The sequence below is a fragment of the Microcaecilia unicolor genome, chromosome 1 (genome assembly GCF_901765095.1).
Source record: "Microcaecilia unicolor chromosome 1, aMicUni1.1, whole genome shotgun sequence".
Classification (NCBI taxonomy): Eukaryota; Metazoa; Chordata; class Amphibia; order Gymnophiona; family Siphonopidae; genus Microcaecilia; species Microcaecilia unicolor.
Genome location: NC_044031.1, coordinates 635,026,108 through 635,048,637, shown reverse-complemented (window position 1 = coordinate 635,048,637; position 22,530 = coordinate 635,026,108). Strand labels below are relative to the sequence as shown.

Here is a 22,530-nt window from a genome sequence, read left to right as displayed (position 1 = left end):
AATTTAGATTCCAAAAAACAAATACCCAGTTTATCTGATTGCTATTGCTGGAAACAAGTACTTTGTGTGTTTGATTTTTATTTCTTGTAGCTTTTGTTTCAGATTAAACAAAAAATAATTTTTCTGATTTTCATGTCTAGAAACAAGCATTTCCGAATGCACAGAAAAACATTTTGTTTGATTTTCATTGCTGATAACAAATACCTCAGATTCCACAAAAATAATTTGTGTATGCGATTTTCATTGCTAATAACAAGTACTTCAGATTACACACAGACACAAAAAAAAATAATTTTCCTGGTTTTTCACTGGTGATAAGTATTTCAGATTCTAGAAAAAATTCTAGGTGTGAGTGATTTTCATTACTGGTAACAAGTGTGAGACCAATGTTTCAGCCTGCCTATCTGATATCGCTGCCTGGATGTCTCAACGCCATCTGAAACTTAACATGGCCAAAACCGAGCTTCTCATCTTCACCCCTAAACCTACCTCTCCTCTCCCTCCTTTCTTTGTTTCTGTGGATGGCACTCTTATTCTCCCTGTCTCATCGGCTCGTAACCTTGGGGTCATCTTTGACTCCTCTCTCTCCTTCTCTGCTCACATTCAGCAGATTGCCAAAACCTGTCGTTTCTTTCTTTATAACATCAGCAAAATCCGTCCCTTCATCTCTGAGCACTCTACCAGAACCCTTATCCACACTCTTATCACCTCTCGCCTAGATTATTGCAACCTGCTTCTCACCGGCCTCCCTGTTAGCCATCTCTCTCCTCTTCAATCAGTCCAAAACTCTGCTGTGTGACTCATTTTCCTCCAAAGTCGCTATGCTCACATTAGCCCTCTCCTTAAGTCACATTATTGGCTCCCTATCCATTTCCGTATTCAATTCAAACTTCTCCTATTGACCTATAAGTGCATTCACTCTGCTGCTCCCCAGTACCTTTCCACTCTTGTCTCTCCCTACGCCCCCACTTGAGTACTCCGTTCTGTAGATAAATCTCTCTTATCTGTCCCCTTCTCCTCTACTGCTAATTCAAGACTCCGTTCCTTTTATCTTGCTGCACCTCAAGCCTGGAATAGACTTCCCGAGCCTGTACGTCTAGCCCCATCTTTGGCCGTTTTCAAGTCCAAACTCAAAGCCTACCTCTTTACCACTGCTTTTGACTCCTAACTCACTACTTGCCCTGTCCTTTTATCCTCACCTCTTTATTCCCTTACCCTTAATTGTTCTGTTTACCTGTCTTATCTAGATTGTAAGCTCTTTGAGCAGGGACTGTCTTTTTGTGTATGGTGTACAGCGCTGTGTATGCCTTGTAGCGCTATAGAAATGATAAGTAGTAGATTCCACAAAAATATGATTTCATTTAATTTCATTGTTGGGTAACAAGTACTTCAGATTTCACAAAAAAAACACTTTCTGTGATTTTCATTGCTGGTAACAAGTATTTTTGTGTTTGATTTTTATTGCTGGTATCTATTATTTCAGATTAAAAAAAAATACTTTGTGTGTGTGTGATTTTCATTGCTGTTAATAAGGATTTCATATTCCATAAAAAATACATTGTATTTTGTTTTCATTGTTGTAAGTAGTATTTAAGATTCCACGAAAACAAACTTTCTGTGTGTAATTTTCACTGCTGGAAACTAATAATTTAGGTTCTACAAAAAAAAAAGTTGTTCTGATTTTCATTGCTGGTAAAATATATTTCAGATTCCATAAAAAATACTTTGTGTGTGTGATTTTCATTGCTTGTATCAATTACTTCAGATTTTTTAAAAACTTTTTTAATGATTTTCTTTGCTGGTAACAAGTAATTCAGATTCCACATCTGAAACAGCAATTATCTGGGATGGCCCAGTTTGCCATACTGCTCCAATTCTGAGCATTAAAGTGTCAAAAGGGGTTGCTTTAGGCTCCTCAGAAATCAAGAGGAGGTGTTTAGTAATCTCAGGAGATAGTAATTCTAATAGAAATTCCTTATGCTGTGTCTGACCATAATCTTCTGTACTGGGCCAACGGTTCTGCTTTCTGAGGACTGCTTTCAGCACCCACACTCTGTATGCAAACTGGTCTAGTGTATCATTTGTTAAATGTCAAAGGGTTCTAAAGACTTGCATTAGAGTACAACAGAACAGTTGTTCAATACCCCTTTTCACAAATTGCTGTGGGTGAGTAAGAGAGCCAAATTTAAAGAAGTCTGGTCCCAGAGCTAGATGCATAAGCCTGTCAGAACCTGAATTTTTCCTTATACTGTCCCAGACCCCCCCCCCCCCGTGAGTCAGAATATCAGTGGCCCATTTGCACCACTCATTTACATTAAAAGGCATAGGGCCGGCTTTCTCTACTATCCATTCAATATCACTATCCTTTAATGAGTCCTGTAGTACCACTTTTACTGGCGACCTGAGCTCTAATCTGGGTTTGGGCTCTGGGGCTTCAGAATCATCCCTTGGGCTCTAGTTAAAGCTTGGGCCTGGCAGGGGAGAATTACAAGGATTTTATTTCTCTATGCGCTTATCTGATTACTCGCTTCAGCGTCCCCAGCATTTCTCAATTTTTTCTGTCCAGCTGCACACACTTCTGTGTTGTTTTGCTTCTCTCTAAATTGGATGCATGGCTTATAGAGTACTAGTAAAAAAAAGGCCCATTTCTGACACAAATGAAACGGGCGCTAGCAAGGTTTTGCTCGGAGTGTGTACGTTTGAGAGAGTGTGTGTGAGTGTGATTCTGTGAGAGAGAGAGAGTGAATGTGTGAGTGTGTGTATGTGTGACAGAGAGTGAGACTGGGTGCGAGTGTGTCTGTGAGAGAGTGTGTGTATGAGAATGAGAGTGTATTCCAGGGCCCGCTCCCTCCGAGTTTCAGGGTCGTCGTCCCCCCTCCCTCCAAGTTTAAGGGTCCCCCCTTCACTCCTCCCTCCCTCCCAGTTCCAGGATCGTCGTCCCTCCCTTCCTCCTTCCAGTTCCAGGCCCCCTCCCTATGAATCTTAAAAGTCATCTTCACTTACCTCGTCAGGTCGTGTCTCGTCACTCATTAACCGGGAGGGCGGCTAATTCGCAAGGCAGGCAGGCTTGAGCCACTGCGGTAGTCAGGAGGGCGGCTGTTGCGCGCGTCAGTGGCATGAGGCAGGCGTGAGTCACTTTTTGTTTTTGCTGTCATGCTGTATGGGTCTTTCACCCATAATAAAAAAAAAAAACAAGCACGTCCCTGACAAACACTTGGGACGTTTTCACCCGGATGTGTTTTTCTTACGAATAAGGCACAAAAAGGTGCCCGAAATGACCAGATGACCACGGGAATTGGGGATGACCTCCCATTACTCCCCCAGTGGTCACTAACCCCCTCCCACCCTCAAACAACATCTTTCAAAATATGTCATGCCAGCCTCAGATGTCATACTCAGGTCCATGACAGCACATGCAGGTCCCAGGAGCGTTTTAGTGGGTACTGCAGTGTACTTCAGACAGGCGGACCCAGGCCCATACCCATACCCCCCCCCCCCCCCCACCTGTTACATTTGTGGAGGAAACAGCGAGCTCTCCAAACCCCACTGTACCCATATATAGGTGCCCCCCTTCACCCGTAAGGGCTATGGTAGTGGTGTACAGTTGTGGGTAGTGGGTTTTGGGGGGCTCAGCACACAAGGTAAGAGAGCTATGTTCCTGGGAGCATTTTATGAAGTCCACTGCAGTGCCTCCTAGGGTGCCTGGTTGGTGTCCTGGCATGTCAGGGGGACCAGTGCACTACAAATGCTGGCTCCTCCCACACCCAAATAGCTTGCATTTGGACATTTTTGACATGGACGTCTTTGGTTTCGAAAATCAGAAACGTCCATGTCTAGGGACGTCCAAATCTAAAGATATCCAAATTTAAGGATTTGGACATCTCTGACGGTATTTTCGAAACGAAAGATGGACGTCCATCTTGTTTCAAAAATACAGGTTTCCCCGCTCCTGGATTTCGTCGATTTGCAAGGACGTCCAAATCACAACTTGGATGTCCGTTTCGAAAACGCCCCTCCACATCACAGAAAAACAAATCTGACCATACAGTATGACCTATTTTTGAGAAAAAATAGTTATACTCAAAAACTTAATTTTAGTCATCCATTATTATATATCTGAAAAAGTAGCGCTGTGCTGTATTGAACAGTGCACAGATGAAGCAGCATCAACAGGATGTATCCAAAGTGTAAATGCAAAATGAGAAGATGAAGAATGACTCCATGAGAGAATAGTATTGTTTTGGTTACCTCAAAAGTGTCGCAAGTACTTACTTCTGAAGACAGAAAATACTTTCTCCCCAGGAAATTTCACAAATGTGATGTGAGAAATGAGGTGGAAATAAAAAAGTAGCAGGGATAACCGTGTAAACAAAATACTTCATTGATGAATCAATTTATTATCATCATCTTTGTTGATACAAGACATCATGGCACCTCTCGTTTTTAAGCACAGTATCTAATACTTCATTATAAAAACATGCCCCAAACTGGTTAGGGCTTATTCATTTTGGAAGTACAAGATCCAAACAAGCTGTTAAACCTAATTACATAATTTAGTTCAACCAAATGCAACTCTCAGCTAGAAATACAGTCCTCACCATAACCACAGATATCCCCACTGAAAAAAATGGAGACATGAAGCTGCAATACATATAGCAATCAAAGAATGTTAGTGTTGCCACAAACTAAAAATACAGCATCCTTTTTTCCCCAAATACAGCATCCTTTTTTCCCCAAGACACAGATCACTTTCTCTAACCCATTACTCCTTCTCCCTAATCAATGTAATTGAAAAAGGAAAAAAAGAGTTAAGAAAGAAAATGCCCTTGCAGGAATATCCCAGCTGTCCTCTCTGCTGAGGGACAACAGATCCCAGTGAGAAGGGAGATTTCTGTGTGTCGACCTGCAACATTTTTCTCTGTGGTAAAAATGTTCTCTTGCTTCTCCTTGTACTCCAATTACTGCACTTAATGACTGGGAGAAAAGAACTATCCAACAGGAAGCCTTGCAAGATGATTCTGCATTCAGGTGAAGAAAGTGTTCTGGCCTCTTTTGGAGAACCTCCTTTAACAATGGAAATTTGTGGAAAGAGGTAGAATGGGTAGTTTAAAGGAGCCATATAGTCCAAACTTTAAAACCAAAGAAACAAAGCAGCCTGAGCAAGGACAGGAGAGGCAAGGGGCAGGCCCATGAGCATAGCCATCTCCATACCACACCTATAAAATCCCAGGAAGAGAAGATGCTTCAACAGTGTCTCTGGCATCATCCTTTATCACAAACAGTCCCAGCATCACAGCTTCCTCTTTGTCATGGTAGAACCTACAGGCGAGACACGAAAGCAGCCAATGGATAGAAGAAAGGAGACATCCAACGCTGACCCATGTTCTCTATCGTGTACCAGGCACTAATCTAAAAGAGAAAAATAAACAAGCTACAAAACAAAATTTTTACATAGAGGTAATTGTTATTTTAAGCCCTCTCCATCATTATACCTTAAATCCAGAGGTAAGCATTCAGCTATACAGTAAAGTTGAAAGAGCCCTTCCTCTACAGATAATCAGACTGCCCTCTTATCTCAGTTCTAGAGGTTTCCCAAGTGATAACAGTCGACAGAGGAGCAAACAAAGGGAAGAAAATATAAATGACTTATAAAACTCCATTTTAGACATATATTTTAGAAAAGCCAGTTCAAAAAGATATAAATTAAGTTGAGAGAATGCAGCAACTTACACTCAAGTTGGTATTTGAGAACTTACATAAGGATTGGTATGTCAGACCTTACACATGTAAATGCTGGCGCTTACACACATGTAAATGCCAGCACTTACAGTTGTAGGCCTGTCACTTTGCAACCCTACACGTATACATGCTACTGATAACCAACAAAGGCTGCAATCCTTACTTATTTTCCATTTGGAGTGGACCATAAGCAGTGGTGGATTAAGGGGGCCCACTCCCTTAAACCTCTGTATAAAGGGCTGACCCAAATGAGCACTTTAAACGAACATATGTGGAAGGGAACGATTAGAGAAGATATCAGATATTTGGGACACATTCCTACACATGGAACAATTATTGAACAGACCCAGATGGAGAAAGGCAGGAGAGGGGGAGGGACAGGCAGGGTAGGAGAGAAAGAGACTAGGATACGCAAGACAGGTCTAACTGAGTGGGGACCAGAGGTAGGGGTAGGCCCTGAAGGGCGGCAACCCCAGTGCACTGGGATAGGAAGACACCGAACAGGCAGGAAAGAGGAAACTAGGAAAAGTCATGAAAGAGAGATAGAATAAGAAAAGTGAAAGACACAGAAGGATGGAGAAAGAGTCGTAAGATGCCCCGGAGCATGCCCCAAGGAGCACACCTAAGGAGCATGACCTGCTCCTCGTGCACACTCTTCCAGCATACGCTCATGGCGCCAGCAGCTTGTTAAAGTAGTAAATTTGAAATGGCCATCTCCCCTGCCACATGCATATCACCAAGTAGTCTGTTGGCAGAGACCCAGATGTAAGAAAATTGAGTTGAAAACCAGAAAAGTCACCATACTCTAGAAAGAGTATGGTGACTTTTCTAGATAGAGCCATCAGAAAGATTGAGGGTAAAGAAGATGAACAAGCAGATCATTCACAAATGTGGCAATCTTAAATTCAGATCTCCGCAACTGGGCTACTTTGATGTCTGGATTAGATCCTATGTCCCTGATCAGGTGATCAAGCATTAAGACAAACAACAGTGGGGACAAAGGGCAAACCTGGCACATCTCTTGAAAAATCTGAAAGGGTTCTGATTGAATTCTACTGGCACAACACCGCACGCGGATCTGCATAAAAGGGTACTGACCACCTCCCTAAAAAAAATCCTTCTCCCTAAAAATTCCTATCAGACCATAAGCATCTAAAGTATCATTAAAAAATCCCACTACGCCTTATCAAAAGCTTTTTCAGTATTGAAGTTAATGAGCAAGGAAGGGCTTCTAGGCAGAGACACCTCTTCTAACGAGGCCAGGACGCGGCGAACATTTTGAACCTGCCCTTAACAAATCCTACCTGAGGTTCTGCCAACAAAGTGAATGATACATACCTGTAGCAGGTGTTCTCCGAGGACAGCAGGCTGATTGTTCTCACGACTGGGTGACGTCCGCGTCAGCCCCCACCAACCGGAAGAAGCTTCGCGGGCGGTCCGCACGCAGGGCACGCCCACCGCGCATGCGCGGCCGTCTTCCCGCCCGTGCGCGACCGTTCCCGCCAGTTGAATGACAAGCAAAAAGATGAAAACGCAACTCCAAAGGGGAGGAGGGAGGGTAGGTGAGAACAATCAGCCTGCTGTCCTCGGAGAACACCTGCTACAGGTATGTATCATTCACTTTCTCCGAGGACAAGCAGGCTGCTTGTTCTCACGACTGGGGTATCCCTAGCTCTCAGGCTCACTCAAAACAAGAACCCAGGTCAATTGAACCTCGCAACGGTGAGGGCATAACAAAAATTGACCTACGAAGAACAACTAACTGAGAGTGCAGCCTGACCAGAATAAATTCGGGTCCTGGAGGGTGGAGTTGGATTTACACCCCAAACAGATTCTGCAGCACCGACTGCCCGAACCGACTGTCGCGTCGGGTATCCTGCTGGAGGCAGTAATGTGATGTGAATGTGTGGACAGATGACCACGTCGCAGCCTTGCAAATCTCTTCAATAGTGGCTGACTTCAAGTGGGCCACTGACGCTGCCATGGCTCTAACACTATGAGCCGTGACATGACCCTCAAGAGCCAGCCCAGCCTGGGCGTAAGTGAAGGAAATGCAATCTGCTAGCCAATTGGAGATGGTGCGTTTCCCGACAGCGACCCCTAGCCTGTTAGGGTCGAAAGAAACAAACAATTGGGCGGACTGTCTGTGGGGCTGTGTCCGCTCCAAGTAGAAGGCCAATGCTCTCTTGCAGTCCAATGTGTGCAACTGACGTTCAGCAGGGCGGGTATGCGGCCTGGGAAAGAATGTTGGCAAGACAATTGACTGGTTAAGATGGAACTCCGACACCACCTTCGGCAGGAACTTTGGGTGGGTGCGGAGCACTACTCTGTTGTGATGAAATTTGGTATAAGGAGCATGAGCCACCAGGGCTTGAAGCTCACTGACCCTACGAGCTGAAGTAACTGCCACCAAGAAAATGACCTTCCAGGTCAAGTACTTCAGATGGCAGGTATTCAGTGGCTCAAAAGGAGGTTTCATCAGCTGGGTGAGGACGACGTTGAGATCCCATGACACCGTAGGAGGCTTGATAGGGGGCTTTGACAAAAGCAAGCCTCTCATGAATCGAACGACTAAAGGCTCTCCAGAGATGGCTTTACCTTCCACACGATAATGGTAAGCACTAATCGCACTAAGGTGATTCCTTACTGAGTTGGTCTTGAGGCCAGACTCTGACAAGTGCAGAAGGTATTCAAGCAGGTTCTGTGCAGGGCAAGAACGAGGTTCTAGGGCCTTGCTCTCACACCAAACGACAAACCTCCTCCACTTGAAAAAGTAACTCTTTTTAGTGGAATCCTTCCTAGAGGCAAGCAAGACACGGGAGACACCCTCAGACAGACCCAACGCAGTGAAGTCTACGCCCTCAACATCCAGGCCGTGAGAGCCAGGGACTGAAGGTTGGGGTGCAGCAACGCTCCGTCGTTCTGCGAAATGAGAGTCGGAAAACACTCCAATCTCCACGGTTCTTCTGAGGACAACTCCAGAAGAAGAGGGAACCAGATCTGACGGGGCCAAAAGGGCGCTATCAGGATCATGGTGCTGTGGTCTTGCTTGAGCTTCAGTAAGGTCTTCCCCACCAAAGGTATGGGAGGATAAGCATACAGAAGGCCGGTTCCCCAATGGAGGAGAAAGGCATCCGACGCTAGCCTGCCGTGTGCCTGTAGTCTGGAACAGAACAGAGGCAGCTTGTGGTTGGTCTGAGAGGCGAAAAGGTCCACCGAGGGGGTGCTCCACTCTCGGAAGATCTTGCGTACCACTCTGGAATGAAGCGACCACTCGTGCGGTTGCATGACTCTGCTCAGTCTGTCGGCCAGACTGTTGTTTACGCCTGCCAGGTATGTGGCTTGGAGAAGCATGCCGAACCAGCAGGCCCAACTCCACATCCCGACGGCTTCCTGACACAGGGGGCGAGATCCGGTGCCCCCCTGCTTGCTGGTGTAATACATTGCAACCTGATTGTCTGTCCGAATTTGGATAATTTGGCAGGACAGCCGATCTCTGAAAGCCTTCAGTGCGTTCCAGATCGCTCGGAGCTCCAGGAGGTTGATCTGCAGATCCTTTTCCTGGAGGGACCACAGACCCTGGGTGTGGAGCCCATCGACATGAGCTCCCCACCCCAGGCGAGATGCATCCGTCGTCAACACTTTCGTGGGCTGCGGAATTTGGAATGGATGTCCCAGGGTCAAATTGGTCCGAATGGTCCACCAGAGCAGTGAAGTGCGGCAACTGGTGGAGAGGCGGATGACATCTTCTAGATTCCCGGTGGCTTGGAACCACTGGGAAGCTAGGGTCCATTGAGCAGATCTCATGTGAAGACGAGCCATGGGAGTCACATGAACTGTGGAGGCCATATGACCCAGAAGTCTCAACATCTGCCGAGCTGTGACCTGCTGAGACGCTCTGGTCTGCGAAGCAAGGGACAGGAGGTTGTTGGCCCTCGCTTCGGGAAGGAAGGCCTGAGCCGTCTGGGTATTCAGCAGAGCTCCTATGAATTCCAGAGACTGGGTTGGCTGGAGATGGGACTTTGGGTAATTTATCACAAACCCCAGCAGCTCCAGGAGTTGAATAGTGCACTGCATGGACCGGAGGGCTCCTGCCTCCGAGGTGTTCTTGACCAGCCAATTGTCGAGATATGGGAACACGTGCACTCCCAGCTTGCGTAGATACGCCACCACCACCACGAGGCACTTTGTAAACACTCGTGGGGCAGAGGCGAGCCCAAAGGGCAGCACACAATACTGAAAGTGCCGTGCGCCCAGGCGGAATCTGAGATACTGTCTGTGAGCTGGCAGTATCGGGATGTGAGTGTATGCGTCCTTTAAATCCAGGGAACATCGCCAATCGTTTTTCTGAATCATTGGCAGAAGGGTGCCCAAGGAAAGCATCCTGAACTTTTCTTTGACCAGGAATTTGTTCAGGCCTCTCAGGTCTAGGATGGGACGCATCCCCCCCTGTTTTCTTTTCCACAAGGAAGTACCTGGAATAGAATCCCTGCCCTTCCTGCCCGGGTGGTACGGGCTCGACCGCATTGGCGCTGAGAAGGGCGGAGAGTTCCTCTGCAAGTACCTGCTTGTGATGGGAGCTGAAAGATTGAGCTCCCGGAGGACAATTTGGTGGCAGGGAGGCCAAATTCAGGGCGTATCCGCACCGCACTATTTGGAGAACCCACTGGTCGGAGGTTATGAGAGGCCACCTTTGGTGAAAAAATTTTAACCTCCCCCCGACCGGCAGATCGTCCGGTACGGACACTTTGAGGGCGGCTATGTTCCCGTGGATCCAGTCAAAAGCCCGTCCCCGGCTTTTGCTGTGGAGGCGCAGGGGGCTGCTTAGGCGCACGCTGTTGACGAGAACGAGCGCGCTGGGGCTGTCCCTGTGCCTGACGAGGCCTTCGGGCCGGCTGGGTGTACCTACGCTTTGCAAAAGAATAGGGTGCAGCCTGCCGGGCCCGGGAAAAACGTCCACCTGCTGAGGTGGATGCTGAAGGCGCCCGGTGGGAGAGCTTGTCGAGGGCGGTTTCCCGCTGATGCAGTTGGTCCACCAGCTGCTCGACCTTCTCACCAAAAATATCCCCCCGGCAAGGGACGTCGGCCAGTCTCTGCTGGGTGCGGTTGTCCAGGTCAGAGGCACGCAGCCATGAGAGCCTGCGCATCACTATACCTTGGGCCGCAGCACGAGATGCCACGTCACAGGTGTCATAGATACCCCTGGACAGGAACTTTCTGCACGCCTTCAGCTGCCTGGCTACCTCCTGATAAGGCCTGGACTGCTCCGGCGGGAGCTTATCGACCAGGTCCGCCAGTTGCTTCACATTGTTCCGCATATGGGTGCTCGTATAGAGCTGGTATGACTGGATGCGGGTCACGAGCATGGAGGATTGGTAGGCCTTCCTCCCAAACGAGTCCAGAGTGCGAGACTCCCGCCCCGGGGGCGCCGAGGCGGTATCCCTCGAACTCCGTGCCCTCTTGAGAGCAGAATCCACGACCGCCGAGTCATGGGGCAATTGGGGCCGCATTAACTCTGGGTCAGAGTGGATTCTGTACTGGGATTCCGCTTTCTTCCGGAGACCGAGACACAGGGAACACGACTTGATATTGTGCTCCGGCCCGAGGCACTGGAGGCACCAAGCGTGGGTGTCGGTCTGCGAGATCGGCCGGCCGCACCGACCACACTTTTTAAATCCACTCGGGACCTTCGAGGACATCGACGGAAAAATCGCGTCGGCGAAGTTAAAGTCGTCGATGGTGGCGGTAATCACACCTCGAAAAAAGAAATCGACCGTGCGGCCACTAGGCCGCAACGCGACGCCCCCGCTAGAAACGAGGGAAAATGGGAGCGCGTGCTCCTTTTTTTTTTTTTTTAAAGAAAAGAAAAGTGGAGCGCGCGGCAACGAAATAAAATAAAATAAAAAGGTTCACGTAAACGCGACGGTTTTTCCGGGGCTGAAAACAGAGAAAGCGGCGAAGGCACGACTCTCTCCAGTCGCGGAAAAAAAGGAACTGACGGGAACGGTCGCGCACGGGCGGGAAGACGGCCACGCATGCGCGGTGGGCGTGCCCTGCGTGCGGACCGCCCGCGAAGCTTCTTCCGGTTGGTGGGGGCTGACGCGGACGTCACCCAGTCGTGAGAACAAGCAGCCTGCTTGTCCTCGGAGAATCCAAATAACACTGGCTAGCCTATTTGCCATTATTTTAGCTAGCAATTTAGCCTCATAATTGATTAGAGAGATCAGCCAATAGGACTCTACCTTAGTGTGACCTCTGCCTGGTTTAGGAAAGGCCAAAATCTGAGCTATCTTTAGGCTATCTGGAAGCTCCCTCTGCTGTAACATTTCATTAAACATTGCCAACAATGGGGTTAAAATATCATACTTCAGCACTTCATAGAATTTCGTGCGGAATCCACTAAGGCCCGGAGCTTTACAATGCTTCCCCTGGGTAACCAGGAATGGCAAGTCAAGGGGGTCCACGCCTTCCACAAAAAGACCAACAGTCAATACACAAGGGTGGAAGCAAACAGATTCCAAGAAACCAGCCAAAAAAAGAGTAAGAGATTGGAATGCCCTCCCGCGGGAGGTGGTGGAAATGAAAATGGTAACGGAATTCAAACATGCGTGGGATAAGCATAAAGGAATCTTGTGCCGAAGGAATGGATCCTTAGGAGCTTAGTCAAGATCGGGAGGCGGGGCTGGTGGTAGGGAGGCGGGGACAGTGCTGGGAAGACTTATACGGTCTGTGCCAGAGCCGGTGGTGGGAAGCGGGACTGGTGGTTGGGAGGCGGGGATGGTGCTGGGCAGACTTGTACGGTCTGGGCCAGAGTCCGTGGTTGGGAGGCGGGGCTGGTGGTTGGGAGGCGAGGCTAGAGCTGGGCAGACTTATACGGTCTGTGCCAGAACTGGTGGTTGGGAGGCAGGGCTGGTGGTTGGGAGGCGGGGATAGTGCTGGGCAGACTTATACGGTCTGTGCCAGAGCCAGTGGTTGGGAGGCGGGGCTGGTGGTTGGGAGGCAGGGATAGGGCTGGGCAGACAAGAGCACAGGTACAAATCAAAGTAGGGTATACACGAAAAGTAGCACATATGAGTTATCTTGTTGGGCAGACTGGATGGACCCTGCAGGTCTTTTTCTGCCGTCATCTACTATGTTACTATGTAAAGTTTATTGGGACTCAACATGGTCCATGTTTTGGCATGCAAGCCTTCCTCGGGGGTCTAAAAAACATCAAACATATAAACGGCAAGTGACCGACTCACCTGCAAATGTGCAGTAGAGACTTCCCTCTCTGTCCCGCCCTCGCGTCAAGATGTGATGACGTCAGAGGGCGGAACAGAGAGGGAAACGGAGTCGGAGTCACTGTTGGACGCTGCAACCTGGAAACGAACATCGCACGCACCAACCTCCACCCTCCCCCCCCATCCCCGCCGCCGCTCCCGCCCTCCTCCGCATCGGGCCCCCTGCACTGACCTGACAGCACCTCTCACCTCCATGTGAAAGCGCTGCAGGCAGGAGATCTGCTGCTGCCTGCAGCGCTTTCACACGGAGGTGAAAGGCGCTGTCAGGTCAGTGCAGGGGGCCCGGCACGGAGGGGGGAGGGAGCAGCGGCGAGGAGGGTAGCTGGAAATCTCGTCCGTTTTAAGGGCTTAACGGCTAGTAAAAACATAACAATGCAAATGCATAAATATAAAACGAATTAAATATAAAATGTCAAATATAAAATATGAAATATAAAATATAAAAAAATATAAAATAGAGAACACAGTAGCCAAAAAAGGTATTATATATAAAATAAAATGTCAACCACATTATAACGAATGTGTTAAGGGAAGCAACCATATTTAAAGGTGGAACAATCATTATTAGAGCGTAAAAACCATGTTTTACTGATGTGCATCAAACAAGAGATAAAGGGGTGTGGAAGTTACATAACTAAGGTACAAACATAATCATGGCCACAATAGGAATGGAGCAGAACTGTACGTACCAAAACACTACAGATCGCAACGGCACTGCTGAAAACAAGTGAGCCTTTATAAAGGCACAATCATAAGGCGCTGGGAAAAGGCAAGAAAACACAAAGAAAATTATGACCAAAAAAGGGGGGAAAAAATTTTTGAAAAACCATGTCTATCTCCCCTATGATCAAGGCTAATAGCATGCAAATTTAGGTATGCTGTTAGCTTTGAACATGGGGGTACTTCTACAGGAGAATTCTGCCTGGGCATGCTCCCAAGGCACAATCCTCTCACAGAAGCTGTTTGACAGGTCCAGGTTGTCAAAAAAAAAAAAAAGCCCGGACCTGTCAAACATTACCAATGGAAGGTCCTGTGGACCTCCAGTACCCCCCTACTCCCCTCCCTCCCGACATAAGGGCATAAGAGGTTGGTGGTCCACTGGACCTCTAGCCCCCCTAACTCCCCTGACACTAAAAAAAGTCCCTGGTTCCCAGTGAGCAACCCCCCTCCCCCCTGACCGAAGAGCTAGTGTAGCGCTCCTCCTGTACCTTGAAATGATGGAAGAGGAAGTAACACTCCCGCCTCCTTCCAGCACTGCCTGCAAAATGGCAGCGCCCTGCCCAGTGCATCCTGGGATGTGCTGGACGGGACTTCCCTATACCCTGCCCAGCGCACCCCATGATGCACTGGGCAGGATGCTGCCATTTTGGAGGCGGCACTGGAAGGAGGAGGGGCTGCTATGCCCTCTTCCGTCATATCAAGGTAAAGGGCGGGCAGAGGGGGGCTAGACCACCAGGGAGGTTGCCCACTGGCCAACAGGGATATTTTTTGGTGCTGGGAGGGGGACCTCCAACCCCTTATGCCCTTGTGTTGGGGGGGGGGGGGGTGTCCAGGGGTTCACTGGACCCCAGGACAGACAGCGACAGCCTGGGCTGCCTGGCTTGGAGGGAGGAGCCTTAACTCTAACACTAACTCAGAGCTAGCGTAGGCTTAAGGTGGTTTTCTGCCTGCACAATCACAGCGCAGTGCTCTGATCATATGGGTGGAATACCACAGAGCTCATTTAAATATCATTTACATGAGCTCTATAATATGGGCCCTCTCTTCATGCTGCTCTGGTAAATGCACTGGTAGTGGCCTCTGCACTGGTAAATGCACTGGTAGTGGCCTCTGCACTGGTAAATGCACTCTGGTAGTGGCCTCTAGTGCTCGCATTTACCTTTAATCATCAGCCCCATAGTGCATACAGAAAGCACTATACTGTAGCTAGGTCCACCTAGAATTGGAAAATATAGGCTCTACAGTTTGACTTAGTGGTTAGTAAATTAATGAGCTTGCTGCTAAAACATAGGAAAATCAAGTCCTCTGGATTACAGGATCTGAGTCAGAAATAATCAGACCCAACACAGACATCAGACACCATTGAGACGCTAGCCACAATCACAAGGGTTCAATAATATGGCGAGCCCTGTTCGCTTCCATTTCTGACCCCAGGCATCCTCAAATTCAGACTGAGACGTCTTTGTGCAACACTGAGGCACTGAAATGAAGTAGCTGACTCCCAGCGTAGAATAATAGCATCTCATGACCTTCACAATGACAATGCAAGCCATTGCACAAGCAATATTTTACTTAATAACTAGAAAAATATCAGAACTGAATAAAAACTTAATAGAAGCAAAGCAGGGAGACAGCTAGATTTAGGTTGCCATTTTCTTCATGACTTGCTAGCACTTGTCAGTAAATGTGAATTGTCTTTCCTAACCCGCGTTCCTCTACTCCTTCCTGCCTTACAACTGACTGTTGGTCCCCTCCCTTTTAAGTGACTCAATTTTGACAGTCAATTCACTTTCGAAACCTCAGATTGATGCTATTGTCTGTTCAGCCCTTTTGCTTTACACTGTATAGTTTATCATTTATTAAACTTGCTACACCGCTTAGTTGCTTGCAAATTAAAGCAGTTCATAATTAAAAAAAAAAATTAAAACAGGAAGAAATAGAAAGGAACGCCATTTGTAGATAGGAAAGAATAAACTAACTTACCATACAAGCACCAGCCCAATTATTCAAGGAACATATTCAAAACATAGTTAAAAATACAATTATCTTACCATTCAATCATTAACCCAATCATACAAGAAACATACAGACATCTATATAGAAAAGTTATAACACATACCAAAGTCAAATAAAACTCATAATTCACACAAACAAATCCATTCCTGACATCCTGCTGCAGAACCAACCCTAGCCTAAACATTGAAAGCCTGCTGAAACAAGTGGGTGTTTAATTGTGAACAAAATGAAGTACAAGATGTTTCAAGCCAGAGGTGCTGTGGTAAGGACTTCCAGAGAGCTAGTGAAGTAAAGAAAAAAAAAAGCACTCGACCTTGTAGATTCCCATCTGGCTTCAGATGGGGGCAGGAGAACTTGTCTATTAAATAGAGTGGAGAAAAGCATAGAACAAAGTGCACAATGCATAATGGTTCAAAAAATTACAAATTAATCTCAGCTTGCGAAGAAAGAAAAAAAAACAACAACCTAACAACGTGAGAAATTTGAGGGCCAAAGGATAGGGCTGAATCCAGTGACCCCAAGATAACAAAACGATGGAACAGGTGAAATGTACCTCCCAAACAAAAACGGGGTAATAGTTGGGGGCGCTAATGATCCAGTGACCCAGCAGGTCACTGCCTTCTCAGGGTTCAGAACTAATCAATCTTGCAACCAACCTGCCACTAGTTCTAAACAATATGTTTAAACATAGAAACATGATGGCAGATAAGAGCCAAATGGTTCATCCAGTTTGCCCATCCTCAGTACCCACTAACTCCTCCTTTTCCTAAGGGATCCCACGTGCTTGTCCCAGCTTTCTTAAATTCTGACACAGTCCTCATCTCTACAAACTCTGCCGGGAGGCTATTCCACACATCCATCAGCCTTTTTGTGAAATAATATTTTCTTAGATTTCTTAGATTTCTCTTAAGCCTGTTTTCTCTTAAGCCTGTTTTCCCCCCCAAACCCACCTCCCCGCTCCCCCCGTTTTCTATTTCTGTTGATGGCTCTCTCATTCTCCCTGTCTCCTCAGCTCGAAACCTTGGGGTCATCTTTGACTCTTCTCTCTCCTTCTCTGCTCATATCCAGCAGACCGCCAAGACCTGTCGTTTCTTTCTTTACAACATCCGTAAAATCCGCCCCTTTCTTTCCGAGCACTCTACCAAAACCCTCATCCACACCCTTGTCACCTCTCGTTTAGACTACTGCAATCTGCTTCTTGCTGGCCTCCCACTTAGTCACCTCTCCCCTCTCCAGTCGGTTCAAAACTCTGCTGCCCGTCTCATCTTCCGCCAGGGTCGCTTTACTCATACTACCCCTCTCCTCAAGACCCTTCACTGGCTCCCTATCCGTTTTCGCATCCTGTTCAAACTTCTTCTACTAACCTATAAATGTATTCACTCTGCTGCTCCCCAGTATCTCTCCACACTCGTCCTTCCCTACACCCCTTCCCGTGCACTCCGCTCCATGGATAAATCCTTCTTATCTGTTCCCTTCTCCACTACTGCCAACTCCAGACTTCGCGCCTTCTGTCTCGCTGCACCCTACGCCTGGAATAAACTTCCTGAGCCCCTACGTCTTGCCCCATCCTTGGCCACCTTTAAATCTAGACTGAAAGCCCACCTCTTTAACATTGCCTTTGACTCGTAACCACTTGTAACCACTCGCCTCCACCTACCCTCCTCTCTTCCTTCCCGTTCACATTAATTGATTTGATTTGCTTATTTTTTATTTTTTGTCTATTAGATTGTAAGCTCTTTGAGCAGGGACTGTCTTTCTTCTATGTTTGTGCAGCGCTGCGTATGCCTTGTAGCGCTATAGAAATGCTAAATAGTAGTAGTAGTAGTAGTAGTAAACTTCATCCTATGCCCTTCATTCCAGACTTCTCTTTCATTTGAAAAAGAATCACCTCCTGTATATTACCACTGCGTTACTTAAATGTCTCTATCATATCTCCTCTCTCTGGCCTCTCTTCCAGCGTATACATGTTGAGGTTCACGAGCCTATCACTAAATGTTTTATGACCAAGACCCATTTACCAATTTGGTAGCTGCCTTCTGGCCTGACTCCATCCTGTTTATATCTTTCCATAGGGCGGTCTCCAGACTTGCATGCAGTACTCTAAATGGGGCCTCACCAGAGACTTATACAAGGGCATTATCACTTTTTTTTTTTTTTTTGCTGGTCATCCCTCTCCTTATGCACCCAAGCATCCTTTTGGCTTTGACCATCACCTTTTCTACCTGTTTAGCCACCTTAAGGTCATCAGACACAATCACTCCCAAGTCCCACTCTTCTTTTGTACACAGAAGCATTTCACCCTATACTGTATTGTGCCCTTGGATTCTTGTAACCCAAGTGCACGATCCTGCATTTCTTAGCATTAAATCTTAGTTGGCAATTATCGGACCATTCTTCAAGCTTCACTAGATCCTTCTTCATGCCATCCACAACCTCCGGGGTGTCCACTCTATTACAGAGTTTGGTATCATCCGAAAAGAGACAAACCTTACCAGACAGCCCTTCCTCAATATCACTCACAAAGATGTTAAAAAGAGCCGGATGGGAAAACTTAGGGGCGTCACTATCCAGATTCCTGAAGAGATTGAACTTGATCCAATCCCAGATTCAACTACAGACGACAGCAGAACAAGTTCAGCTTTACGTGAAAATTTGGACCAATTGAAACAGGAAATAGAAGACAGAGACAGACTGGTGTTTTATTTGTTTCTTAGTTTATCTGGCCCTAAGCATAATTACAATAATTTTGATGCTGAAGTACCTTTTGTGAACATGTTTTGGTTTCCATTACAAATTGCATTTCTTGTATTTCCCATTGATTTCCAGATTATCACAGTACAGATTCCAGCAGGGGGAGCTCTTGAGAACTCCTGGGCATTGTTGGCTCAGGCTGCCCTCAACAGTTCCAGTTTTGTGTAAGAAATACCCTAACTGCTAGTAGTACCCTTGCCACCTGCTTCATAGGAGTGGCCTCTTTCCTCCGCAGCCTGATAAGTGACACCCACTTTCACTCTATTACTCAACTATTTTTGCTTCAAATATTGGCCAACAAAATTTTGCCCCTCAGATTACACACATGATCAACCTTTCCATATCAGTCTTTTGAATGTTACCTTTGCTACTGATTGCTAATGTTACCTTTGCTACTGTTGTTTGCAATGTTCTTGCTCACTCTCGCAACTAGCTAGGGACATGATACTTAAGTCCCAAGTTAAACCTATGGTGCAACAAATCCTAAAAGAGGACTCCTCCCCAACTGATTTCCAGACAGAATTCCATCGTTTAAACATGATTTATGACCCCTTATGGGGTCAGAGGAGGGAGTTTGATGGTCTGGAAAATCTGAGAAGAGAGACCCCCGGATCCGGGTTGAAAATGATTAATGTAACAATTAAATCAGGGGAGACAAAAAGCTTGCAGCTAGATGATTCTGCTTACAACAACTGCTGAATAATAATTTACTGGACATTGAGCTAATGTTGAAATAACTTGAGATAGATGCTAGACATAAAGCGAATGCTACATACCTGTAGAAGGTATTCTCCGAGGACAGCAGGCTGATTGTTCTCACTGATGGGTGACGTCCACGGCAGCCCCTCCAATCGGAAACTTCACTAGCAAAGTCCTTTGCTAGCCCTCGCGCGCCCGCGCGCACCGCGCATGCGCGGCCGTCTTCCCGCCCGAAACCGGCTCGAGCCGGCCAGTCCAGTATGTAGCAAGACAATACACTTCAAGGGAAGACACAACTCCAAAGGGGAGGCGGGCGGGTTGGTGAGAACAATCAGCCTGCTGTCCTCGGAGAATACCTTCTACAGGTATGTAGCATTCGCTTTCTCCGAGGACAAGCAGGCTGCTTGTTCTCACTGATGGGGTATCCCTAGCCCCCAGGCTCACTCAAAACAACAACATTGGTCAATTGGGCCTCGCAACGGCGAGGACATAACTGAGATTGACCTAAAAAATTTACCAACTAACTGAGAGTGTAGCCTGGAACAGAACAAACAGGGCCCTCGGGGGGTGGAGTTGGATCCTAAAGCCCAAACAGGTTCTGAAGAACTGACTGCCCGAACCGACTGTCGCGTCGGGTATCCTGCTGCAGGCAGTAATGAGATGTGAATGTGTGGACAGATGACCACGTCGCAGCTTTGCAAATTTCCTCCATGGTGGCTGACTTCAAGTGGGCTACCGACGCAGCCATGGCTCTAACATTATGAGCCGTGACATGACCCTCAAGAGCCAGCCCCGCCTGGGCATAAGTAAAGGAAATGCAATCTGCTAGCCAATTGGATATGGTGCGTTTCCCTACAGCCACTCCCCTCTTGTTGGGATCAAAAGAAACAAACAATTGGGCGGACTGTCTGTGGGGCTGTGTCCGCTCCAGATAGAAGGCCAATGCTCTCTTGCAGTCCAATGTGTGCAGCTGACGTTCAGCAGGGCAGGAATGAGGACGGGGAAAGAATGTTGGCAAGACAATTGACTGGTTCAGATGGAACTCCGACACGACCTTTGGCAGAAACTTAGGGTGAGTGCGGAGGACTACTCTGTTGTGATGAAATTTGGTGTAAGGGGCCTGGGCTACCAGGGCCTGAAGCTCACTGACTCTACGAGCCGAAGTAACTGCCACCAAGAAAATGACCTTCCAGGTCAAGTACTTCGGATGGCAGGAATTCAGTGGCTCGAAAGGAGGTTTCATCAGCTGGGTGAGAACGACATTGAGATCCCATGACACTGTAGGAGGCTTGACAGGGGGCTTGGACAAAAGCAAACCTCTCATGAAGCGAACAACTAAAGGCTGTCCTGAGATCGGCTTACCTTCCACTTGGTAATGGTATGCACTGATTGCACTAAGGTGAACCCTTACGGAGTTGGTCTTCAGACCAGACTCAGACAAGTGCAGAAGGTATTCAAGCAGGGTCTGTGTAGGACAAGAGCGAGGATCTAGGGCCTTGCTGTCACACCAGACGGCAAACCTCCTCCAATGAAAGAAGTAACTTCTCTTAGTGGAGTCTTTCCTGGAAGCAAGCAAGATGCGGGAGACACCCTCTGGCAGACCCAAAGAGGCAAAGTCTACGCCCTCAACATCCAGGCCGTGAGAGCCAGGGACTGGAGGTTGGGATGCAGAAGAGCCCCTTCGTCCTGCGTGATGAGGGTCGGAAAACACTCCAATCTCCACGGTTCTTCGGAGGATAACTCCAGAAGAAGAGGGAACCAGATCTGACGCGGCCAAAAAGGAGCAATCAGAATCATGGTGCCTCGGTCTTGCTTGAGTTTCAACAAAGTCTTCCCCACCAGAGGAATGGGAGGATAAGCATACAGCAGACCTTCCCCCCAATCCAGGAGGAAGGCATCCGACGCCAGTCTGCCGTGGGCCTGAAGCCTGGAACAGAACTGAGGGATCTTGTGGTTCACTTGAGATGCGAAGAGATCCACCAGGGGGGTGCCCCACGCCTGGAAGATCTGTCGCACCACACGGAAATTGAGCGACCACTCGTGAGGTTGCATAATCCTGCTCAACCTGTCGGCCAGACTGTTGTTTACGCCTGCCAGATATGTGGCTTGGAGCACCATGCCTTGACGGCGAGCCCAGAGCCACATGCTGACGGCTTCCTGACACAGGGGGCGAGATCCGGTGCCCCCCTGCTTGTTGACATAGTACATGGCAACCTGATTGTCTGTCTGAATTTGGATAATTTGGTGGGACAGCCGATCTCTGAAAGCCTTCAGAGCGTTCCAGATCGCTCGCAACTCCAGAAGATTGATCTGTAGATCGCTTTCTTGGAGGGACCACCTTCCTTGGGTGTGAAGCCCATCGACATGAGCTCCCCATCCCAGGAGAGACGCATCCGTGGTCAGCACTTTTTGTGGCTGAGGAATTTGGAAGGGACGTCCCAGAGTCAAATTGGAGCAAATCGTCCACCAATACAGGGATTCGAGAAAACTCGTGGACAGGTGGATCACGTCCTCTAGACCCCCTGCGGCCTGATACCACTGGGAGGCTAGGGTCCATTGAGCAGATCTCATGTGAAGGCGGGCCATGGGAGTCACATGAACTGTGGAGGCCATGTGGCCCAGCAATCTCAACATCTGCCGAGCTGTGATCTGCTGGGACGCTCGCACCCGCGAGACGAGGGACAACAAGTTGTTGGCCCTCGCCTCTGGGAGATAGGCGCGAGCCGTCCGAGAATCCAGCAGGGCTCCGATGAATTCGAGTTTCTGCACTGGGAGAAGATGGGACTTTGGGTAATTTATCACAAACCCCAGTAGCTCCAGGAGGCGAATAGTCATCTGCATGGACTGCAGAGCTCCTGCCTCGGATGTGTTCTTCACCAGCCAATCGTCGAGATATGGGAACACGTGCACCCCCAGCCTGCGAAGCGCCGCTGCTACCACAGCTAGGCACTTTGTGAACACCCTGGGCGCAGAGGCGAGCCCAAAGGGTAGCACACAGTACTGGAAGTGGCGTGTGCCCAGCTGAAATCGCAGATACTGTCTGTGAGCTGGCAGTATCGGGATGTGTGTGTAGGCATCCTTCAAGTCCAGAGAGCATAGCCAATCGTTTTGCTGAATCATGGGGAGAAGGGTGCCCAGGGAAAGCATCCTGAACTTTTCTTTTACGAGATATTTGTTCAGGGCCCTTAGGTCTAGGATGGGACGCATCCCCCCTGTTTTCTTTTCCACAAGGAAGTATCTGGAATAGAATCCCAGCCCTTCTTGCCCGGATGGCACGGGCTCGACCGCATTGGCGCTGAGAAGGGCGGAGAGTTCCTCTGCA

At 48.0% G+C, this 22,530-nt stretch overlaps 1 protein-coding gene across 4 annotated transcripts in view; it reads right to left on the bottom strand.

Annotated features, from left to right (window-relative positions):
* Window positions 1–619: 619 nt before the first annotated feature.
* PATL1 (PAT1 homolog 1, processing body mRNA decay factor) overlaps window positions 620–22,530 on the bottom strand; it is a 292,622-nt gene continuing 270,711 nt past the window's right edge. For 3 of the 4 annotated variants that reach the window (XM_030221195.1, XM_030221217.1, XM_030221208.1), the window contains exon 19: window positions 4,358–5,409. In XM_030221195.1, coding sequence (XP_030077055.1) covers window positions 5,388–5,409 — 22 coding nt within the window. In that variant the 3' untranslated portion in view covers window positions 4,358–5,387. Of the gene's footprint in view, window positions 631–4,357; window positions 5,410–22,530 lie in introns of those variants that run through there. The other variant, XR_003944007.1, reaches the window with a different exon arrangement.